The 24,323-nt window shown below is 38.9% G+C and overlaps 1 protein-coding gene across 1 annotated transcript in view; it reads right to left on the reverse strand.

Moving 5' to 3' along the window:
* Positions 1-1,699: 1,699 nt before the first annotated feature.
* Positions 1,700-24,323, reverse strand: part of LOC124414949 (regulating synaptic membrane exocytosis protein 1-like) — a 946,547-nt gene continuing 923,923 nt past the window's right edge. Inside the window, exons 15-18 of the mRNA XM_046896140.1 lie at positions 3,360-3,447; positions 3,001-3,083; positions 2,767-2,874; positions 1,700-2,015 (exon numbers count right to left, since the gene is read on the reverse strand). Coding sequence (XP_046752096.1) covers positions 1,714-2,015; positions 2,767-2,874; positions 3,001-3,083; positions 3,360-3,447 — 581 coding nt within the window. The 3' untranslated portion in view covers positions 1,700-1,713. The remainder of the gene's footprint in view (positions 2,016-2,766; positions 2,875-3,000; positions 3,084-3,359; positions 3,448-24,323) is intronic.

Raw genomic sequence — 24,323 nt, forward strand, 5'->3', positions numbered from 1 at the left:
CTGGCACCGCGTTTTCAGGTGAAAGGCAAAAAAAAAGTGTGTAAGTTCAAGATGAACTATCTTAACTAGGTGTGTGTCTGCGTGCGTGAGTGAGTGTTGTGTGTCTTGATTTCTTTAGTCGATATCAATGTTGCATATCGCTTTCAAATAGTTTTAATATATATGTATTATAGTAAATGTATATATGACTTTAAATGTGAATAATGTTGATTCTAAGGTGTTATACGTCGTTCCAAAGAGACAGTCAATTTCTTTACAGTACTACATAGTGTGATAATTCAATTGCCAATACAAGTGTTTATAGCGGAAATCGTAACGTACACACGTTTAACAACGTACGCGCAATACGCATTCGTGCAGTGCAATGTCTAAAGTTATACGTATGTAGGTATTACATCACAGATTACATACATGATCAACTATTTGACAACTGAAACGACTCGAGTCCCGTTTCATGTTCTCTGGAATCATTTCTTATCTTACATGGATGTGTAAATTACATCACACTACTTTATTATGGTAGTAATACGAGTAATTATTATTATACGTGATTGTCGCATTTTCTTTCAGACCGGAAAATTTGCATTTCTTTACTGTCTACAAAATAATAGATTTTCCTTATGATTGTCGATGAATATCTAAGTTTCAATTTTGTTACTAGATTTTTTCTAAATATTAAATTTACTTACTTGAATTGGCGTTCTTTGAATTCATTTTTATTTTCCTTTACATGAATTGGAAAAACCTCTGTTTCGCCTAGTTTTGTATAATTTTTTTATACTCAAATTATTCACGACAAGAATAACCCATTCAATTCAAAATCATTGTATTCTCATTTGGTCGTACAGGAGGGAAATTTAAAAAAAAATCACGACCTCAACATCGCATTGATACACCGAAAGAAAAAAAATATCAAAAAAGTTTTCCTATTGAGAATTGCTTCATTATGCTACATATTAAATTCATAAAAAAATGTTTCAGGAATTCACGTTTCAAAAATCATACGGCATTCCTCCAAATCCAGTGTAATAAAGTAACCAAAAAATATCAGCCGCAAGATATACTTCTATCAGTTTACAAAAACTGTTTATATTTTAATTTTGTTTCTGTACTCATATTCTACAGTAAATATTATAAGAGAGCGGTTCCGTTCAGCATCACCAGCATTTGTTTTAGATATCTCCGGTATTTGTAAACTTCACTGGCATTTTTACATATTATCATGACTTGCAGAAAATGAGCGATAAAATGAGCTGTAAATAATTATGTTTAACTTGTTTCATACACCACTGTGATTATCCATTAATCACCAATTCATAATCAATGTATATTATAAAAGTGTAAACATGGCATATTCAAGGACCAAAAATTTCACTTCCAAAAATGAATTCTGACGTCATCTTTGAAACGACGTACAGTTATTTCATGAAATTATTATAAATATATCAACCAAAATACCGGTTATTAAAAAAAAAAACGTGTACCTATAATGTAACTATGTACGAATATACACATTAAATGATAGAAATGATAATTCTTTCAACTGATTAGTCCGAATTTCTGAAACGCGTTCATTTTACTTTTGATTAGTACGTGAATAAGTTGCGATAATCACGACATTGTCTTTATAATGGGTTAACCCTCGTCCTTCAAAAGCATGTTCAATCTGAGATCAAGCTCGCCTGCTTCGAGGGCCCACTCTTCTTTCAACCATCATGGGGAGTCTGCATTTTGAGTGCCTAAGGTATGGATGGGGAACAGAGGGTACCATCCAACGGTTAAACGGGTCAGGGTGAGCAGGCCCAAGTTAACTTCGGCACCGCCGAGGCCTTGGTTACTCCCGAAGCCCATATTTCGCTCCCACAGCATAACGAGGAGGTTCTTGTCCCTTGCGTCACAGCTACCGTATTTCAACGTCTGACAGTACTGCGGCTCCCGCGAATGACGCACCACTCTGGTCTTACGTTTTTGTAGCCACCGCTCACCGTCCCGCAAATACGTTTTCACGTACGTGTCTGCATGGAGAATCAAAGTTACATACCATGAGGTCACAACTTGAACTGTAAATAGGTGTTTGCAGTCATACTATTTGGCCAGCTTGCACAATTGACAGTAATATCTATCTTCAGGTAGACCTTTAGTTTTACAACTCGTATATTTCAACTCAAAACACAATTAAGTTGGATTTCCTTAAAAGGTACGGAAATAATGGGTCATTGGAAAGAGTTGAATTGCAGATTACAAGATTGAAGTATTGAGTGAAGTTTCTTGAATAACGTATTGAAGTAATGCGTTATTGAATAACGTTCTAAAAAGTATGGGTAGTTGAGTGAAATTTAATTTATGCATTATGAATGTAACGAGTAGTTGAGTAGGATTCATTTTCAACGATAAGACTACGGATAATTATACAGAGTTTAATTTTCGCACGTCGCAAAAGTATTGGGTAACTTGTTTGAATTTAAAGAACGTTATGGGTAACTTATTGAAGTTGATTCCGAGACAGTAAATTTGATGTGAAATTAACTGAAGTTTACTTTTATGCAGTTCACAAAATTATTCGGAAAAACTCACTTATTACAAAAGTAAGGGGTAATCTAGTCAGATTAAATGATTTTTTAAGTTAAATTGAGGAAAAACCTTATAAAATTGAACAGTAACAGACAGCTGAATGCAGTTTTAAAAATTTTCCCATAGCATATGTAATACATAATTTAGTGTTGTTCAATGATCGTGCTATGTAATATTGTAAAGATTTCAACGTACCGGGCTCGATGGGCTCGCCGGGACAAATTCCTCGTGCACAAACCACTTCGACTTCCAATGTTTCCTTGCCCATGAACAACCCCAGTTTCACTTCTCCGTTCGGCACACCTACGGAGTTGACAATAGGTAGTAATTTCGTTAGTTTAAAAGATTGTTGTACATTGCCAAATCAAAATAAAAAGTTTACAAATGCATTGACAAGGATTTTGAAGACAAAAATCACGGTATACCTACCACCGGTCAATTTGAATCCGCGGGGAGCTATTTGTCCAGGTCCCAATTTTACGTCGAGGCCTCCGTTGTCCTTAGCCAATTGACTGCACAAATGAAGAGGAGTACCAGATTAGAAGTTGCGACTTACTTGAGGATCGCATGGCGATTAGAAAAAAAATCCTTATCAAACATTTTTTTTTAATGAATTCACTCATGATCTTTGCGTTAATTCCAACGAAAGTTACAGAATAAAACTGTAGGTCAGAACCCACTCTTAGGGTTTGAGATGATTCTCAAAATGGAAGATTTTTTGTACTGTTCATCTGTTTTTAGTTTTGATTGGCATTCAGTAACGTTGTCGGCTCGTAAGCTATACATACCTCCATTTATCTTCGTCATCAGACTCGCTGTTTCGATCAAACAGTTTCTCAGGAATATCCAAGACACTCTCCTTGCGCTCACCCTGCCCTAAAAACATGTCCACAAGTAATTTGAAACTACTGAATCAGTTTTCTCACACATATCTGTAGTTTGTTAACTTGCATGACTTGTACTTTCTCCTACGAGTGATCTAATTTATACCTACGGAGCTAAATTCTGACGAATTCAAGGGCACCCATACTGTCTGCCGCTCAGGGTAAATAAATAATAGCAGACAACACCGGTGATCTTGAAACGGACAGAATGCACCTTCGTAGGGGTACGTATGCGTAAACACATACAACAATTTTGGTAGAAGTATCTTCAGTCTGAGTTTCATAAAAGAAAGTATATTTATTTTAATAAAAATCAACTTTTTTCACTTCTACAGAAAAAATAATATAGTGTGTTACAAGTGTAGAAAGTGGGTGATTTCTGATAAGTGTGATGTTTCCATCGTGAGCTGCAAAGGCGAATGCTGTCATCGCACAATTCAGAAATCTTCTATGCACACTGCAGCACAAACTTTTTTTTCAACCTGTGTAAGGGAAAGTTTGATTTAAGAAGCAACGAAGGTGACACTGACAGCTCGCATAATCGGGGTGAGGTAACTGACGCTCAGTGACACAGCGTGTAAAATTGATATGTTCCAAAGTGCGCATACATGAAAGAAGAAGCCACAGAAGCTTGGTATATAAAACAAGGAATTCAAATTGGGCACATGCGCCAACGTTGTTTTACTGCACTTTTCAGAAAAGAGACACTTTGCGCACGCTCCGAAAGCTTCGAAAATCGAACTTTCCAATTTGGAGTTGGGCAAAAGAACTCCAACATAGCTACGCTTGCATGGTTAAAATTTTCAAGAACGCATTCATCGCTTTGTTAAAAAGACATATGTACATCTATAATCTACGTATACATTCAAGTATAATGTATGTAAGGTTAAACCTTAAGGAAGATTGAATTTCGCGGACAATCGCGGGTCGGTAAGGTAGAGGCCTAAAGACGAGAGAGAAGAAGAGAAGTAAGAACAAGAACGTAACAAAATCAGATTAAACAGTAATCAGATAAATTAAACAGCTCAATAGGAAATCGACATCGAATGTTGTTTTATAATGTGACGTAATTTTCCCCCTTTGAGGTTAGGGCTGACTCAATAGGTTAAGCGAAAAGTTTCTCTGGAATAAAGATTTATTTATTTCTTGATTATTACAGTTTGCTTATTTTTCTACATCGATTACTAACCTGCAATGAAGAAACAACATTCGAAGTCGATTTCCTATTGAGCTGTTTAATTTATCTAATTACTGTTCAATCTGATTTCGTTACGTTCTTGTTCTTACTTCTCTTCTTCTCTCTCGTCTTTAGGCCTCTATCTTAGCGACCCGCGATTGTCCGGGAAATTCGATCTTTCTTAAGGTTTAACCTTACATGTACTTGCGTAACAAAGTCAAGCAAGGTATCTTACTTCTGAAACATATACATAAGTGTATGTATACGTGTAATTTATAATACGGATTACTTTTTACTCAAAATTGTCCATCTACTATAATACAGTCATAAATACAGTTTCAAACAACTTATACTGCAATTTTACATAGTATCTAACTACTTTATACTTTGTTACTACATAAAGTGAGGTTGTTCTTCTTATTATCTGTAAAAGACATTCCGCAACGTTTGATAATGAGGAGCCATGTATAATTTGAAAAATTACGTTCTGACATGTGCAAACTATATCATTTTTCAATTTCGAGGCATTACTTTTTTCAAGAAACACGTACGTCTATTTTGTCAGTTTTATGAATTGAATACATGTCTTTGAAATTTTATAACTTTTTGTCACCGGGATGAAATAAAACCTAATGCCTTTCCGCGTGAAAGGTATGATCTTTCCGAATATGAAATCCATTTTGATAGATCGTCAGTAAGCATAGAAAGAACACGTTTCCTTAACCTTGTCAGTCATGCATATGCGAAGGCCCCCAAAAAAATTAGTTTTAATTTACTGTTACAAAAAGTAAAGATTTTAAAGTTCATCCCGATAATTTACAGAGTAGGATCAAAATTTATACCATTAGATCGTGATCAAATTGGTATAAATACTCTAAAGATCTCAAATTTTCGAATTGTTTATGAAAAAGATTATGCATTAAATTGTTCGTTTTCACTATGTGTTTGATGGAAGGGTCGGCTCGGACGAACCGCCTAATAGGTGAGACCTGGTTTTTTGTGGAAACAAAGATATTTTCGAAAAATAATTACTATGAATAAGATAAAATCAGGAAAATTAATTTTAACGGAAACAATAATCGAGGTTTTATAAATTGAATTACCCTGTGTTCGGAAACATTAATGCAATAAAGGCGTAGCTAACGTGAAATCGGTGCTGCGCTGGTCGGACGAGAAGTGCCGCTTACTCTGTGGTAGCGCTTTTACAAGAAGCGGTTGGGCGTATCATCGAGCATTCAGTAGTCGCTCGGTGACGTCAAAGTTCTAGGAATAGCGAATGCCTCATTCTCCTATCCCTTGCTAAACTACAATCGTAGGTGATCATTCATTCATTGTATGCGAGAGTGAGTTCGATAGCGTTGTAGTTTTAAGGGGAGATATACACCTAGATGGTCGAAAAAAACGATTTTTTTTCATTTTCTTGAAGTTTGAGGTCTCCAGAATATCTGGTGAAAACGGCAAGTTAATATTTCGGTAAATAAGCCAGTTACAGCCGAGAAAGTGAAACGGGTTTTACGGCGCCGAGCCGACAGGCAGTGGGGGCTGGAGACTCTGAGACGTACACGGGAATAGTAAATGCGATACCGTATGGTGATGAGATTTGAAATTGTAGAAAAAAATGCGTGGGACACGTTCAAAAGCGAATGGGAACCCGTCTTCGCGGATGCAAGAAAAACAATTCCGGAATCGGCGGAAAAAACAAATTGACGGCAAAGCTTATAGATAAACTGAGCATTTACGTTGGTTTAGTTATCCGCAGAAACTGTAACTTCAAGGATGCCATGAAAAAAGCAATATGGGCAACATTTCACCATTATGGCTCAACAGACAGCAACATCATTTTTGTCCCGAAGGCCCGAATCGGGGTGCAAGTAGCAACAAGCGAAAGTTAACGAAGGACTGAAAATTTTCCGTCACGATTATTCTGCATTGCCAAAAATGGTGTGAGATGTCATCAAACCAATATACGAAGACCTCAGCAATGACAAATTCTTAGGACGTTGTGTTGGCGGATATATCCAAAACTGCAATGAGAGCTTCAACCAACTTATTTGGAAGATAGCTCCCAAAACGATGAACAGCGGGGTCAAAATCGTTAACATTGCAGTATTTCTTGCAAAATAAACGTGTAACAATGGTTTCACGTCATTATTGGAAGCTATAAACGTGTTAGGAATATCGGTTGGATCAGGAGCGCACTTGTACGCTGCGCAAAAAGACGAAACTCGCATAGCGAAAGCCGAGCTACAAGCGCAAGAACAAACTAAAGAAGGTCGAATACGGCACCGACACCAAAATTTAGGAGCTATGAACATTCCGTCGACCGGACAAGACCTACACTATGGGCCTGGTATCGATGATTCCATGTAAGTTGGCAAATTTCATGATATATTCATTCTCAAATTTTCAAACGCATTTTTCTCAAAACCACGTATTTCAAATCGGTACCCAAAATTTCTCTAAAGCCAATGAACCGTTAGCCTTGAGGTATTTTGTGGTTATTCTGTACACCATTATTTAGTACTTCTCATGGGATTTTTTTTTTCGTCACTTAATTTTTGTTTTATAGGCAAAATAATAACTAATTTTTGGCCTATAAATCACTATTTATAATGGCGCAATTTATAAATCACGCCATTTTGTCATGAATCGATATTTTTAAAATTGGCTATGACAAGTACTAGATTATAGTATCTAATTCAATAATCTGTTTGGTTTTTTGTTTTCAGATAATTTTTGAGGAAACGCCAGTGGGTACCGTATACGCAGATTTTTTTACGACGCTCCAGGGATCGCACAATATCCTTGTATATTTTTGATATTTTTCAATAAAGAAAATTAAACATACTTTTGAATGTATATAGTTTCAGATAATTTAAACCCCAATCCAAAATTTCAAACAGTTTTCCTTGAAAAAATTCACAAAAATTACCTTTTTTCCGGCTCCTAGGTGTATGTCTCCCCTGGTGCTAATAAAGACGCGTTGTACACCTCAAAAACACAGGGATGCAAAACTCTTATACTGCTCCAGCGATCAGAGTAAAACTTAGGCAGTTAATGCCTTATTTTGGAAAAAGGTGGAACGAATTTTTACTTTTTCAAAATTTGGAAAAAAAAATTACAGGTTGGTTACCACCTACTGAAGTTGGCCAAATTCTTACAGTTGCACTGAATTGATCGAACTCTCCGGTATGGTGGCCACTCGGCGATGATGAAACATACATTTTGAGCTCAGTCCCATGAGAATTGATGGTGAAATGACAAAATGGCAGCTGATCTAGTTTCGATCGAGCTGATCTCATTTTGGCGACATTTGTTTCCGAATTTTTACGATTGCCCGTAATTTTTTACTGACATTACACGCATACATTACCGGCATGCGCGTAATGTTGGTAACAAATGTCGCTAACATTAAAATGAGATTTCGGTGTACTTCGTAATCGAATACCAGATCAGCTGCCATTTTGTCATTTCACCATCAAATCTCATGGGACTGAGCTCAAGATGTATGTTTCATCACCGCCGAGTGGCATCATACCGGATAGTTCGATCTATTCAGTGCTACTGTGAAAATTTGGCCAACTTCTGTGGGTGGTAAACAATCTGTAAAAATTTTTTCCAAATTTTGAAAAGTAAAAAGACGCTTCACTTTTTGCCAAAATAAGGCATTAATTGCCCAAGTTTCACTCTGATTGCTTGAGCAGTATAGGAGTTTTGCATCCCTGCGTTTTTGAGATGTACAACGCGACTTCATAAGCACCTTAACGACAATTTATTCGTTTTATTACAGAAAATATAACAGTCAAGTTTCTAAATACTATTTGAGAAAATAGACATTTTGGAGTATATCCCGGAGTTTTCAGAGTGGAATGAATACTGAATCATAATTCCGTCGGTAATATACAAAAACTGAGTGGAGAAATGTGTTGTGATTGTATTGTTTTAATATTATATTCTCCCCGTGTGTTCTTAACCTAGTCGCTACCCTGTGTGATGATAATAATAAGCCCATAGGCTAAAATAGAGGATAGGATGAGAATAACATGGTATGAGAGGACCGAGAGGGAATGACGTGTCGTAGCAGTCATCATACCCATTTCATTTTTAAACAGCCGAAAAGGGGGACGGCCATAACCCACCTCGATCAAAATATAATCCACCGTCAAGGTGGAGATGGCTACCGATTGGGCATATAAACCAGAGCAACCCCAACTGCCATAACCCACCTCGATCAAAATATAATCCACCGTCAAGGTGGAGATGGCTACCGATTGGGCATATAAACCAGAGCAACCCCAACGGCAAAACGCTCATTCTGCACCCTCCTTCGGAGATATTGATCAGCTAGTTAATCAGCTAAGTTCTCTCAGCTGATTTAGTCTTGAATTCTTCTACAAAACGCTGTCTTTGCGTCCTTCCTTTGGAAGCGCTAATCCACCGACGGTAACAATCACCTGAGCCTTCTTAGCTGATTTAGGTCCTGCTATTTGAATTCTTTGGTTGACATCCATCTTAAATATTATATTATCTTATTTGAAATTCCCATTATCTTCTCGTACTCCTCAGAGAAGCTTTAATTAAAAGACTTGTTCATGATTTAGTGCCTGATTAGCTTCTAATACCTAATATTTATTTTTTACTCATATTTATCGTCATAATCTATTAAGATTATTCTGGTAGTTGGCGTCGGTATTCGGCCGCATTTATTGATTTATTTATTTTTGTTCATACGACCTATCTGATCATTGGTTTCGCATGTCTTTAATTTATTTTCATTTCTGTATTTGCATAAATAGAGCCATAGAGTTAGCAACAAACAAGCATTGTGTTATATTCTTATATAACTACGAGCGTTATTATTTGCAATTGCCTGCACCTCTATATCAAACATTAGCATACAAACTCTCACTCACACTCTTCCTATTCCTACGCCCGAGACGCGGCTGTGTGCCATTGTCGTGCACAACCGTTTTGCCACCCTTCCTACACCTAAATCCGTGGCGTGACTGTGTGCTGTTGCCGTATAAAGGCGCCTGCTCACTCCTTCCACACACAAACACACGCACACAACGCAGACATATTATCATCAGTACCCTCCAACGTCGAGTCATCGCTGCTATCGCACGAAATAATTCCAACCTTCGGGAGAATCCAGAGAAAAAGGAGTAACTTCCATCCACCTGCGATCGACGCTAATACGGAAAGTCACACTATTCTTGGAATATTTATATTAATTCAATTATGATACCGTTTTTACTTTACCTCGAAAACTTCATGACATGGTTTAAAATGTCTACCTTATCACAAAAAATACTTGTAATAATTTAGGTAATTTATTTTTTGGGCCTTTGAATATAACTTTTTGACAAATAATTTCCAAAGAACGTGGTTTTGGCATGTCATGAGGATATACTTCACAACTAATGTGAAATTCGGAAAGACCTCTTTCACAGAAAAACACATTAGGTTATATTTTCTCTGATATGACTGGAAGTACTAAAAATGAGGGTAAAAATCAGACGACAAGGGTCTAATGGAAAAACTGGTAAACTTGGTTAACATGTTTTCCATAAATCGTAAGGCCTAGACACGTTGAAATTGGAAGATTTTCATATCTCATTCTGCAACAAAACAAATTCAAATTTAAGCCAGATCCTAATTTTGACCCTAAAAGTCTGGTCAAAAGTTTATGGAACTGGTCGTATTTAAAAATTCTTTGCATGTAAAATTCTCATAGAATACAACTGCATTGTTAACAAAATTAGACGTACGAAGAGTTTTATTCTGAAGATTACGTAGAGACTCCTTAGAATAGTTCTGATTCATGCCACCAAATACCATATTGTTCGGTAAGCATCGTGAATACAAGGTGCGTAAAACAAGTATGGGAGGCTTAACCAACACTGTTCATGATAAATTTTTGACCAGTCTCAGAAATTGAGTTTGGGAAACCAGGAATGAAAGCATACGTTATGAAATGAACATGAACTATTTTCAAGTACATATATTATCATCATCCGTGTAGTTTATTTGGGATATTTTGTTATAGTTACGGTCAAGTCATTAGTTTGCTGTGATTACATTTTAGTAGCAATACAAGGGGGATTCTGCGTAGAAATACCTACTTTACCGGCAAAGCACCCTCCCCCCGCCCCCGCCCAGCCCGGACGCAAACCCATCAAGGTTATCCCCACTTCGGCGAGCTGTCAGCGTTCTGCGTTACCATCACTTTGAGTCTTGTCGGTAAGGGGTTACCATCGTTTTGATCCTTGTCGGTAAGAAATCCGCTAGATTGATGTGCCGGTCGGTAAGAAATTCCCTAGATTGACGTGTCGGTCGGTAAGAAGTGCTCTGTCAGTTACCGTAGATCTTACCCTTACCATGCCTATCGAGCGTGATCGAGCGGGATCGAGAATCTGCCTTACCGAGTGCAACCGCGAACCCTCAAACGTTCGAGCGCACCTCCGTGAATCCTTCAACGTCCGAACAAGAATCTTCGCACGTGTCGCGTTGATAGCTTCCAGAAAGTTCTAGAAGATTCTCCAACGATCGAGAGGTTTTCGAGGCGGAAGTCCGACGTTGGGAGGCTTACGCAATGACTCCGACAAGTTTCGACTTAACGTCGAGCGGCTCGAGGTCGAAGGATTGCGGTGCGACGTTGAATACGACGACCCTGAACGAATTCTCGGAATTTTAGGCTGACAAACAGTTCTTGGAATCGGTCGACGAGTTTCGACTTGACGTCGGAAGGCCTGCGTCCATCGGTTTTCGGTGCGACGTTGAATTCTGGAAGGTTCCGGAGCCGTGAGAAAGATAACCTGCGACCCTGAACCGATTCTCGGAATCTTAGGCAGACAAACAATTCTCGGAATCGTCCGACGAGTCGCGACTTGACGTCGAGAGGCCTGCGTCCATCGGTTTTCGGTGCAACGTTGAATTCTGGAAGGTTCTGAGCGCTTGGTGGGAGAAATATGGTATAAAAGCCTGAATTTCAGAACGTTATTCTCACAACGATTCTTCAGCTCTCATGAAGAGAACCTCCGACAAAGCACAACTACACCGGCGAATTGATCTGTTCTTAAAAAATCTTGAATACTTGAAAAAAATTGTTCATCAAAAATCTGAACTTAACAAAGTGACAAAGAAGTTGAAAAGTTTGAAATTGTGAAAAAATTAACACCAACAATGGATTTCACAAAATTGAACCAAATTGGCAAACTGCAAGAATTCCTACCAACGAGGAAGCTATCCGACTTGGAAGTTTTAAAAAATTACCGAATCACAAGTGTCAGGAGGGTACAGACTCGATTTGGTCAACGGGTGGTCGTCGATGTGGATGCGACGTTCAGCGTCTTTCTCCCGGCACGCATGGCGAAGGTACTCTGCGAGGACGACGGTCTGATGCAGAACTTGGTGCAGGCTGTCGAGGAGGATCGCTTGCTGCTGAAGTATCTGGGCGGTCAATATAACCCGGTGGAATTCACCGATGCGTCTACTCTTGAATAAGTTTGCACTTAATTCAAGTTTTAGCAATTAAGCAAAATTCTGTGCATTATTGTTTTAAAGAATATATTTTTGACAATAAATTTTCATATCTTATATAAAAATTATAATATGTTAGTAAATGATGAAATTCTTTGTAAAATTATAATATGTTAGTGAATGATGAAATTCTTATACGTCTCTGAAACACACAAACAAACAAATCATGTGATTTTAGAGCAATACACCTAGTTTCATGGTTTTAGTTGTAAAAATAAAGAAACCAATCAATTGAATATGTTGTAAAAGTTATGAATTTCGTGTGAAATAAAAGACACCAGATAATCGAATTTTTTACAAAAAGTTATGAAACCATTGTCAAAAAAAAAAAATTGTTATTGAGCAACATTATATTACGTGTTTTTCCTTGTCTTGAATAATGTAAATTTCGTACTGTTAAAAGAAGAAATAAATGTAAAATTCCATCTTACATTTTTTTGAATAGCCAAAGTCCGTTGGTTGTCACAGTCAGTTTGGCTGCCACCCCTGCCTGGTAAACGATTATGTCACTTTCACCGGTGTTGAAGATTTCGATGCTCCAAATCACAGAGGTCATGATGAAGTCGTATGGGAGCGCCGCCCACTCGCGCGGCACTACCACGTTCGAGTTCGGCAATTGATCGTACTCTATGTCTAGAAAAAAAGAAAAAAAAACTGTCATCGTACTTCATCGTATAATGTTAAAAAAATCGTATAATGTTAAAAAAAAATAGCTGACACAACTCACCGATTGATATGGCGATGTTGTTTTATTGGAAAAATCTGAAAAAAACGCACATACGTTAAATTATTTCTCTTCGTTTAAGTAAAAATCAAAAGTTGTTGCACAATAAACGTTAAATACTTTATAACTGCATTGATTTCGATCACCCACCTTGACGTTTTCACGGTTCGACTGTGAATGATTTCATCAGGCTTATGGAGCACCCCACTCTTCGTGCAGCTTCTTCAAGTGTTGAGGTTCACAATTAAACCTATACGAAATCTCGAAGTGGTTGACACTTGTCGGTTACGTTTGTAAATTACCGCTGTCTTACTCTGCTCTACTGAACTAATGCAGAGGTCTCGAAATCGTAAACCTGACACCGCTGGCAAAGTAAAAACATCCCCATCGCGCGCTCAGAGAACGATATCTACTGATACTATTGCACTACCACAGCTCTGTCTCGTACACGAAGCGTGTGAAACTTCATCGTCGAGTTCCAAGAACTGTCTTACCATCTTACACGAGCAGCAGATTCGCTCGGAAAGATCTCAAAATTTTCGTTAAAGAATATCGTTCGCTCAAGTTCGATGATATGTGTGAGTCACGATGTACCATAAAAGGGACCGCGTCGGCGTAGAGCAATCATTACGATGCGAGCTTTGCAACGATAACTCTTGTCAAGTGTGCGATTGAAGAAGAAACAAACATGGATTCCGAAAAGTGCTTGAAATTGATAAAAATCATGGAGACGGCGTTCAAGATTTTTAGCGAGAAATCTTCACCGGCCGAGGTTCAGAAATGGATGCGATTTGGAACCCAAAATACAAGGCTTCTTCTGAACAAAATTTTACGAAAGAACGCCTCGACGATCGGGGAGAAGACACGGATTTTGACAACGATCGGAATATTGAAATCGTTGACTGCAAAATTCCAACAGTTTCGAAAAGTAGGCGACGGATTACAAAGCCGACGGCGCACAGAGGATCAAATATCTAATAAACCTGGCCAAAAGTCGAGATTTGCGTAATGTCATATAAGTACGGCAAACTAGCATTTTTTGACTGATATTTATCTTCACTTTGAGCATCTAAAATATTTATTATGTGGATTTTTTTTTAAGGCTGTAACTAATGTGCAAAGTCGATGTTCTTAATTTGTTTATTTAAATAAACATTTATTTTATTATGAAATTGCCTAATGTTTATGTATATTACTATTTTTTAACTCTAATAATCTTTTAATAGTGAAGCAAAATAAGTAGAAAAAAAGTAAATTAACTATACAGCAATCATTAAAAATGATACAGTCGATTAAAATATTAAATTGTTGCTAAAAACGTATTTTTTTGTCTTTTTTCAATTCTTCTGTAAATTGCTCCGTGCCCCTCCGCGCGCTATCTCGCTCAAGAACTTTCTCGTTATGACCTAAACATTGAATTCAAGCAGGAAAACCTTGCGGATAGTTGCGCAATTTGTAATAAATGCGTGTGAAAAAAATGGGGATTTTTTGGAATTTTTAATTTTTTTAACTACATTTTCCCGAAATTCTCCTATCAAAATTTGCTCCAAAAATTTGTGGCTACTTTTTTCGATCCGCTAAGTAAAATAAAAGTATAAAGAGTTAAGTTTCGGATATTGAACCTTTAAGGTTGGAAGATAAAAACTATTATTTGCTTTTGAGGTATAAAACGTGAATAAATCACTTGCACCAAACTCAAGCAAATCCCTTTGAACGTTGAGTCAATTTGTCTAATTTGGTCTGGGTATTGTATGCTAATCAATATTTGTTCTTCAACTTCTTGATTTAATGTGTTTGTTGTTAAAGTATATTCAAAATGAGTTATACTGCAACTAAAAAGCAGTTGTTTGAGGTCTTGTGCGAAAAAAGAAACAGTTAACAGAAGTAAAAATATAAATAATAAGCAAAAAAATATGCAAAAAAACAAAAAAAATTTAAAAGTAAAAAAAAATGAAAAAATGAAAAAAAAATTTTTAAAATTAAAAAAAAAATATAAAAATTTTAAAAAATGAAAAAAATGCGTTTCAAAGTTCCCCCACCAAACCTTCTCGTTAGTGAAACGCGTGAGTAGATTTTTTAAATCGAAACTAATTGAGTGTGGGCAAATCAAAGTATAATATATGGGATTAATCCCAATTTTCAAATCTAAAGTAGAGATTTTTTATGGTTTGACCTTGAAATAACCTTGAAGGACATGTATCCGAGACTTGACACTATTTTTTTCGTACTCAGCGCATCGAAAAACGTGAGTATACCAATTTTTGTACCACGTTTTTGATTGCATTTTTGGCCAGGTTTTCGGATAATTCGGCCCACTGTGCGGCGGAGCGATCGAGTAAAATGGGAAGATTTGGAGACGGCGTTCGAGAGTCGAATTAGAACGGGTGCTGTAATAAATCTGCAACACAAGGATTTGGGTGTGTTTTTGAAAGATGCCACCTGGTCGTTGCAAGACTCAAGAACATGCTACGTAAGACGGGAAGTTTGAAAGCCAACTGTGTTTTATTCTGTAAATTTAGTGTTACAAAGAACGCTGAAATTGTGGAAGACATTAAATTTTTTAACACCAAAAATCAAGTTATCCTCCAACCACCGGACATACATGGGTGGTTCGAAGAGAATGTCAAGCAGAAAGTGATGGCTAAGGTGGAAGACTTCCAAGAAAAAGACTCTGGCTGGTCTTTGACTGAAATCATCAATTTGACTGTGAATATCAACAAGTACGTGCCACTACGAGGAGGTGTGTTCACATATACACCACTACCCAAAGATATTCAAGATAAGAAGGCCGTTGTCAACATCCGTAACAGCGACTCGTATTGCTTTCTATGGTCGGTCACCGCAGCCCTCTTTCAAGCCACCAATAAAAATCCCAATGAATTCAGCTCGTACCCACATTTCAGCTCAGTGCTACGGTACGACGGTTTGAATTTTCCAATGTCCTTAGATCAAATTCCAAAATTTGAAAAACTCAACGATCTTTCGATTAACGTCTACAGTATCGATTATACTGACAAAAAACGAATGAACAGTGAAATTGTACCCGTTTATTTAAGTCGAAGCAAGTCTAATAAACCTGTAATTCATCTTTTAATGTTAAAGACTAAAATTGACAATGATGATGATGATGATGATGATGATGATGATGATGATGATGATGATGATGATGATGATGATGATGATGATGATGATGATGATGATGATGATGATGATGATGATGATGATGATGATGGTATGGAAAATTACACAAAGAACAGAAGAATACACCATTTTGCATGTATTCGAAATTTATCACGATTAACAAGATCTCAAATTTCTGGTCACCGTGCTCGTACTTGGTTATGCGATAGGTGTCTGTCACACTTTCAATCTGAAAGATGTTTGTTGAAGCACAATGTAGATTGCCTGAACTTGAACAAAACCAAAGTTATTTTACCGACCGAAGAGGACAAGATTCTTAAATTCAAAAATTCCAATCATAAAGAAACTGTTCCATTCTGCATTTACGCAGATCTAGAATGTCTACTGCAACCCACTCTTGAAAGCCTTGGGGAAAACAGAACAATTTATCAGAAGCATACGCCGTACAGTATAGCCTATTATCTACATTGTGCGTTTAATGATTCAATTTCAAAATTCGAAATTAATCGTGGAGAGACTTGCATTCAATGGTTTGTGACTGAGTTAGAGAAATTGGCACGTTCGTTAGAAACTTATTTCAAAACTGTTGTACCAATGGAACCGCTCAATTTCCATCAAATCAACGAACTTCATTCGGCAACAGTGTGTCACATCTGTGAAAAACCGTTTACGCTCGAAGACGTCAAACATCGTGATCACTGCCATTTCACTGGAAAGTATCGTGGTGCTGCTCATCGAGGCTGCAACCTGAATTATCAAAACTCACATACAATTTCTGTGATATTCCACAATCTATCGGGTTATGATTCCCATTTTTTAATTAAAGCGTTGGCTACATCGTTCGAGGGCACAATCCAGCTTCTACCCGTAAACAAAGAAAAGTACATTTCTTTTACGAAATATGTCAAGGGAACAGATATGAAGTTTAGATTCATAGATTCGTTCCGCTTCATGCCCAGTAGTCTTGAGATGTTAGCAACGTATCTGGGCGATGATCAAAAATCAATTACACGAAAGTTTTGCCATAATTTAGATAAATTTCAGTTATTGACTAGAAAAGGTGTTTTTCCGTATGAGTATATCGATAATTGGGAGAAGCTTGAGGACAGACGATTACCGACCAAACCACAATTTTATTCGAAATTAAACGATCGGGATATATCAGACGACGACTATGCACATGCATGTGAAGTTTGGCAAACTTTTAACGTTCAAACTTTGGGAAAGTATTCAGATTTATATCTACAAACAGACCTATTCTTACTAGCTGACGTTTTTCAAAATTTTCGACAGAATTGTTGGACAACTTACAAACTGGACCCATTACATTACTACACAGCGCCCGGTCTGTCGTTTGATGCAATGTTAAAGTGTACCGGCATCGAGCTCAAGCTTCTCACTGATATAGATATGATGATGTTTATAGAAAAAGGTATCCGAGGTGGTGTGTCACAGTGTTCGAACAGATACGCAAAAGCCAACAACAGATATATGGGAGAGGCATTCGATCCCCAAGTCGAAGAATCTTATCTCATGTACTTCGATGTTAACAATTTGTACGGTGCTGCTATGAGCTTTGCTCTGCCATACAGTTCCTTCGAATGGGTATCAGACTTCAGACAATGCGACGTTCTTACCATCTCGGACGATGCGGAGTTCGGTTACATATTAGAGGTAGATTTGGAATATCCTGCGGAACTGCATGAAATGCATAAAGATTGACCACTGTGTCCGGAGCACTACATACCTCCGATCTCGAGTACAGAGCAACCGAAATTGACGACCACGCTACTTCCTAAACAAAACTATGTTATTCATTACCGTGTTTTAAAATAATGCTTACAATTAGGTCTGAAGTTGGTTAAAATTCACAAAGTTCTCAAATTCCGGCAAACACCATGGCTAAAAAATTACATAGATTTGAATACTGATTTACGGAAAAAATCGAACAACGAATTTGAAAAAAACTTTTATAAATTATTGAACAACGCAGTTTTCGGTAAAACAATGGAAAATGTTAGGAAGTATAGAGATGTCAGGCTGATCACGAAATGGGACGGAAGATACGGTGCTCGAGCTACTATAGCTAAACCAAATTTCCATAGCTGCACCATTTTTGATGAAGATATGGTAATAGTCGAATTAAAGAAAACGAAAGTCAAACTAAACAAACCTTTGTATGCAGGTTTCTCCATCCTAGAGCTTCCGAAAACTTAGATCTACGATTTTCACTACAATTATATTAAGAATAAATTTAGCAACCAAGCAAAATTAATGTACACTGATACAGATAGTTTAGTATATCACATCACCGTCCCCGACGTATACCAGTGTATGAAAGTGGACTTGCATAAATTCGACACATCTGATTACTCAGTCGATAACGCTTACTGAATGCCTTTATCAAATAAAAAAGTCCTCGGCTTGATGAAGGATGAAAACAACGGTCGAATAATGTTAGAATTTGTAGGATTAAGAGCAAAGTTATATTCATTCAGGGTCTTAGGAGATAAGAACGACAAAAAACGTACTAAAGGGGTTAAGGGATCAACGTTGAGAACAATAACTTTTAATGATTATTTGGAATGTGCTTTTCAACATGAAAATTTGATCAAAAGTCAGAATTTATTCTTGAGTCAAAAGCATGAGGTTTATACTGTGGAACAGAAGAAGGTGGCACTGAGCTGGAATGACGACAAGCGGATCGTGTTTCACAACACGACCGACACGCTTCCGTGGGGCTATAAGCCTGGACCTGAGCTTATACGTTTGAGCTTTGTAATTACCGTATCGTGATCTATAGGTTATGAAATATAATTGTACAACGTTGTATATAATTATATAGGATGTAAAATAAAGACACATGCCTATTTGCAATAGAATCTCATTTATTCAATAATGATGTTACACGTCAGATTCATTTATCCAACTGTTGTGTGTACTGTCAAAACCTAACCATTTAACATATAATTTCTTTCCACGCTTTTTGAGAATCTTCACCACGAGATAGATGTCCGGATGTTCAACCTTGAGGAGCTCCTGTTCGTAGAAACCGCCAGCGATAGTCTTTGAGCTTGTACGTGAGGGGATGAGTATTTTCCACTCGGCTTATTGTGAATATTTCAGTCGTCCAATTGGGAGTATAACCTTTCTCGAAGACGTTTTTGAATTTGCTGATTCGGACTTTGTCGCCAGTTCTGAACTTTGTCGGTTTGATAGGTATCGCTCGAAGCCCTCCGTACGCCTGACGCAATAATTGCCTCTCGTTTGCAACCGTGACGTCCGATGGTTTCATTCGTATAGTTCGGTGTTTGGTGGTGTTGTGAGCCAATACCAAATCAGATAAGATGTCGAGCCACTTGTAGCTTCCTTGCATGCTGAACTGTGTCCACATTTTGCTTTTCAGCGTACGATTGAAACGTTCACAGATCGAAGCCTTCACATTACTGTACGTGGAGTAAAGTTTTACTCCATAGCGTGTCGAAGAGATCCGAATTTTGAGTTGTAAAATTCTGTTCCTCTGTCGACGTGTAATTTTTTCGGTACACGTCCTTGAACAAGCACAGATTCCATCGCCTTTGTAACATCATCCCCGGACTTGCTCTTTATCGGTACAGCCCACGCATACTTTGAAAAAATATCAATGACTGTGAGCATGTAGTTGTAGCCTTTGTTTTGTCCAGCGTACGAAATCATATCAACAAGATCCGCCTGCCAGGTCTCGTCGATGCCACGCACATCTACACGACGACGCGGGTAATCCCGGCGTGCAGGCTTATGCAGTTCCGTCACCAGCGCTAGCTTTTCCCCGTTCATCTTCCAATGCTCTCAGTCTGGTATCCAATTTGGAAATAATTTCAGCGTTTCGAATCGACAGGTCTCTGCCTGTTCTAAAATCTGTGAAGAAGGTGTCCAAGGCTTTTCCTGTGGTGGTATCCAATACTTTGATCATTTGATCAAGATTGTCGGGTTGTTTTTGCAGCAAGTGGAATTTACGACGAAAGATTTTCAAAGTTACAGCATTGTTTGGCTCCACGGGGTCAGCTATATTGCATAGTCTTTTGTTGCGTATATCGTACGCCCATCCGCTGTTACGTGAAATCCGACACCCGGAGGACCTCGAGTGCTCGCAGCTGTGTTTTTGTTCAGCTGACGTCCAAACACGTCGACGCTCATCTCGTAAATGATTGCAGAAAGGGTGTGAATTGATTAATAAATGAATCCAGCTTCCCGCAATTCTTCGAGAATCGACATAATTTCGTTGTTGTGACTTGTATTTCCAGCCGCTTGAGATGCCGTAAGCAAACGAAGACGTTCCACCAACTCGTTTGCGTCGTCCCAGAAAATATAATCTGTTTTAACACCCTGTCGTGTAACCCAAGCCTGAGGTAGCAAAACACTTTTGCCCGTACGCTTCGATGACGATGGTGATGATGTATTGATGTTGAGCAGCTCTGCAATTAGGTGCTTGAATTTGGCGCTGGGGGTGTTTCGGATAGGCTCGGTGGCGCTGTAATACTTTCTGTGAGCATTTGTTGCGAGAAGGATGTTCTTGTAATTCTTCTTGTCGTTGGGGGTAACGTGAACGCTGTTCGGCATCTTCTTGAACAACAACTCCAGCAGACCTCGAGTTTTCGGGTAGACTGTACTTCCTATGCGAATAGAATTGCGCTCGAAGCTTATCGGTGAGTCACCAACCATCAGCCCGGCGGTAGAAAGGTTCCGTACCCCGTATAAAGTATCCAGCTCGTTCTGTCTGTTTTCATCCTCGAGCGTTCTAAGATATTCATCTTCCAATCCTGCAGATGACTCTGTGATTGTTTGATCCTCTTCCTCTGCAATTGCAAAAGAATCTTTAGCTTCAGATTCCATTTCGTTCTTCGGTTCATCCGTCGTTTCAGTTTTGATTTCTTCCTTCACCTCCTGCTTTACAGGTTTCGTGTCTCGAGAGACGTTGACTAATTCCTGCAGCGGGGTTACCACAGGTTTGAAGACATCCTTCATTGTTTCCTGCAGTGACTCTTTTCCCGTCTTGAGGATTTTATGCTTCCGTCGAATTGCATTACTCGCTTGAGCACTATGGGGCAAGACTTCTTTTTCCTTCCGAATTTCCTGCATGTTGACACAACTAGCTCAGCAACGCTACTGTTTCGTTCCCCTCGATGACCGTCTACTTTATTCCGTTGTCATGTTTATAAAATTGTCGAATCCCTTCCTATATCGACCGTTGTCGAGCTCTCGATCCTTGTCGATCACGAGGAACCCATATTTGTCACCGTTCCAGCAAGCCACACACAAGTCTTTAAACTCTGTGTACGTCATATCGGTGTTTACGTGATCGTTTTATACGTGTCTCAGGTTCATTTCGTCTTGTTTGAATAAGACCAGCAGGTTAGTGTTATCGCGTACGAGATGCTTGGGGATCTGCGCGTACGTCTGACAAAGATGGAAACAGTCTACGTCATGATGTCTACCCATACAAAAGTATGCGCGTACGTTGTCCTGCTTCTCGCACGCTACGTCATCAAATATCATGATTGAGTTAGGTTGCGTCTCGTTCGGTGCGATGAGGTGCTCATGCTCGTCGAAGGGGAAGTATTTAACACCGTCGACGCTTTCAAGCACTTGACTGAGAAACTTGTATTTCGGTTGATTGAGAGATTTTGAGTAAACGTACAGGTTTTCAAACCTCAAACCGTTCGGATGCGTTATAAGTGAGAACAATGCGTTGGTTTTGCAACAGTTAGAAGGTCCACAAAATACCGTACGTACACTACTCGGTAACAGTTCACCGTGGCGTTTTTTCGGTTTTCCATTTTGCTGCGTACATTTGTCAAAGTTCACCACAGGTAGCTTGATCGATTGTGTCTCAAACTTCATCTCGAACGTGACTGCTCGATTTTCTATAAATGCATCGTTTATAAGGACTTTCCCTCAGTCGAAGAGCGAACATGATTGTGCACACACGCGATCGTAAGCGATCCTCGAAAAAACGATCACGTGGGAGAGGATTGGTGAATAGCATCATCAACAAACTCCCGATCGAGCTACATGTTCCCGGTTACCAATACTGCGGTCCTGGTACAAAGTTGGCGAAAAGATTCGCGAGAGGCGATCCTGGTATCAATCCTCTCGACGCAGCGTGTAAGGAACGCGATATATCATATTCGAAAAATCGTGAAAATCTCGAGGCTAGAAACGTCGCGGATAGAATATTAGCCGAGAAAGCCTGGAAACGGGTTTTAGCAAAAGCCGCAAATTTAGGTGAAAAAGCAACCGCTTGAGCTGTAGCGAACACGATGAAGGTAAAAACAAAGTTAGGCATGGGCTGTCGAAAACCCAAGAGCGTTCCCTTGAACAAAATCATACGCGCGGCAAAGCAATCCATGATACCGAGCCACAACGCGACAACAAGTATCAAATCTGCACTGAAAGGTGCTCGAGAAGCTGTGAAAAAAGAAGGTGGTAAACATAACGTGCGATCACCGCGCATTCTACCGGTACCCTCAAAAGTTGGTGGATTTCTACCTTTTCTCATACCCATTTTTGCTGGTCTAAGCGCTACGGGTGCATTAGCGGGGGGTGCTGCAGGTATAGCAAAAGCTGTCAACGATGCGAGCGCGGCTAAACGAGAATTCGAGGAAAGTAAACGGCACAACGAAACAATGGAAGCGATCGCATTGGGTAAAGGTCTCCATCTCAAACCGAACAAGAAAGGTTTTGGTCTTCATCTTTCAAAAAACTAAATGTGACGCTACCACGCCGAGCGTTAACCAATTGGTATTTGTTGGAATATGCAAAATTTATGAAAATTCCGTATTTCGGAGGTATCTTTATGCATAACTAAATGCCCAAAAACGGACCGCGTAAAAACGAGGCAGCCGTCGTCAATCTTGACGATAAAGACGGTCCTGGGACACACTGGGTTGCGTATAAGAAACGTGGCAACGATGTCATCTATTTCGACAGTTTCGGTCATCTTCAACCTCCGTTGGACCTCGTGCAATATCTCGGTGTTGATAGCGTGAAATATAACGATAAAAGATATCAAGATTACGGTACGTTCGATTGTGGACACTTGTGTCTGAAATTTCTGAGCGGTGAGCTATATAAACGTCGTACATAATTTAGTGAAGGCAGTCTAACACTTGCAGCCATGGATGATTCGTTTACGTTAACGATATCGGGAACGTCTTCGATTCTCGAAGCGCAATATTTCCCCCCGATCGAACTTGCTTCAGACAAAAATTACACTATCGGTCTCGTTGAATTGTTAACCTTCAATTCCATTCCCAACGTTGACGCTGGCCACAATAAATTGTACATAGGTGATAAGGTAGTCACCATATCTACCGGCAGCTATGAAATTGAGGAAATCGAAAAGTATGTTCAAGACGCTCCGAAGAATACAGACATTGAAATCAGCATCAAACCTAACAATAATACGTTATGCAGCGAAATCAAATGTAACCACGTCATGAAATTTGAGCCTAGTGATTCTATTGGTCAGCTTCTTGGATTCACACCGCGTGTATTGACGGCTAACCAAACTCACCAATCGGATATGCCTGTAGCTATTCTCAAGGTCAACGCGTTGCGAGTCGAATGTAGCATTACAACGGGTGCCTACGTCAATGAGCGCAAAGTTCATACTATTCACGAATTTTTCCCCATCGTTCCACCGGGATATATGATCGTGGAAGTGCCGTCGCACGTCATTTATCTTCCGATCACCGTAAAGACCATAGATCACATACAGCTTCGGTTAGTAGATCAAGACGGTGACTTGGTTAATTTTCGCGGAGAAGTTATAACTCTGAGACTGCACATCAAATCGCAATAAAATATGGGTATTGTATATAACAGATTACCCAACAAGAGTTATATTAGTAAGGCGGCATGTCCCGATCAAGTCAGTCATCGATCGATTCCCAAACCGTTAACACGTCAAAACGTGGAATTCCTGATAGCTCTGGGTCTAAAAATGACACCTTTTGGAAGAGGAATTTCCAACGAATAAAACTACGGTTCTGCTGTTTCGTTGTCTGCTACGTACCATGGAGGAGGAAATCTTGAGCATTCAAACACCCGTCGCCTTCGATGAGTTGATCGCTCACCAAGAAATACATGCACACAAGCCGTATGCGTCATCAACTTTTAACAACAGCGACGAGATTCGCATCACCGTTCAGCATCAGGATTTATGCATATTACCAAGCAAGAGTTCGCTGCATGTCTCGGGAAAATTGGTCAAATCAGATGGCAGTCCAGCAGCGGTTACAAC

Source organism: Diprion similis, chromosome 14 (assembly GCF_021155765.1).
Source record: "Diprion similis isolate iyDipSimi1 chromosome 14, iyDipSimi1.1, whole genome shotgun sequence".
Lineage (NCBI taxonomy): Eukaryota > Metazoa > Arthropoda > Insecta > Hymenoptera > Diprionidae > Diprion > Diprion similis.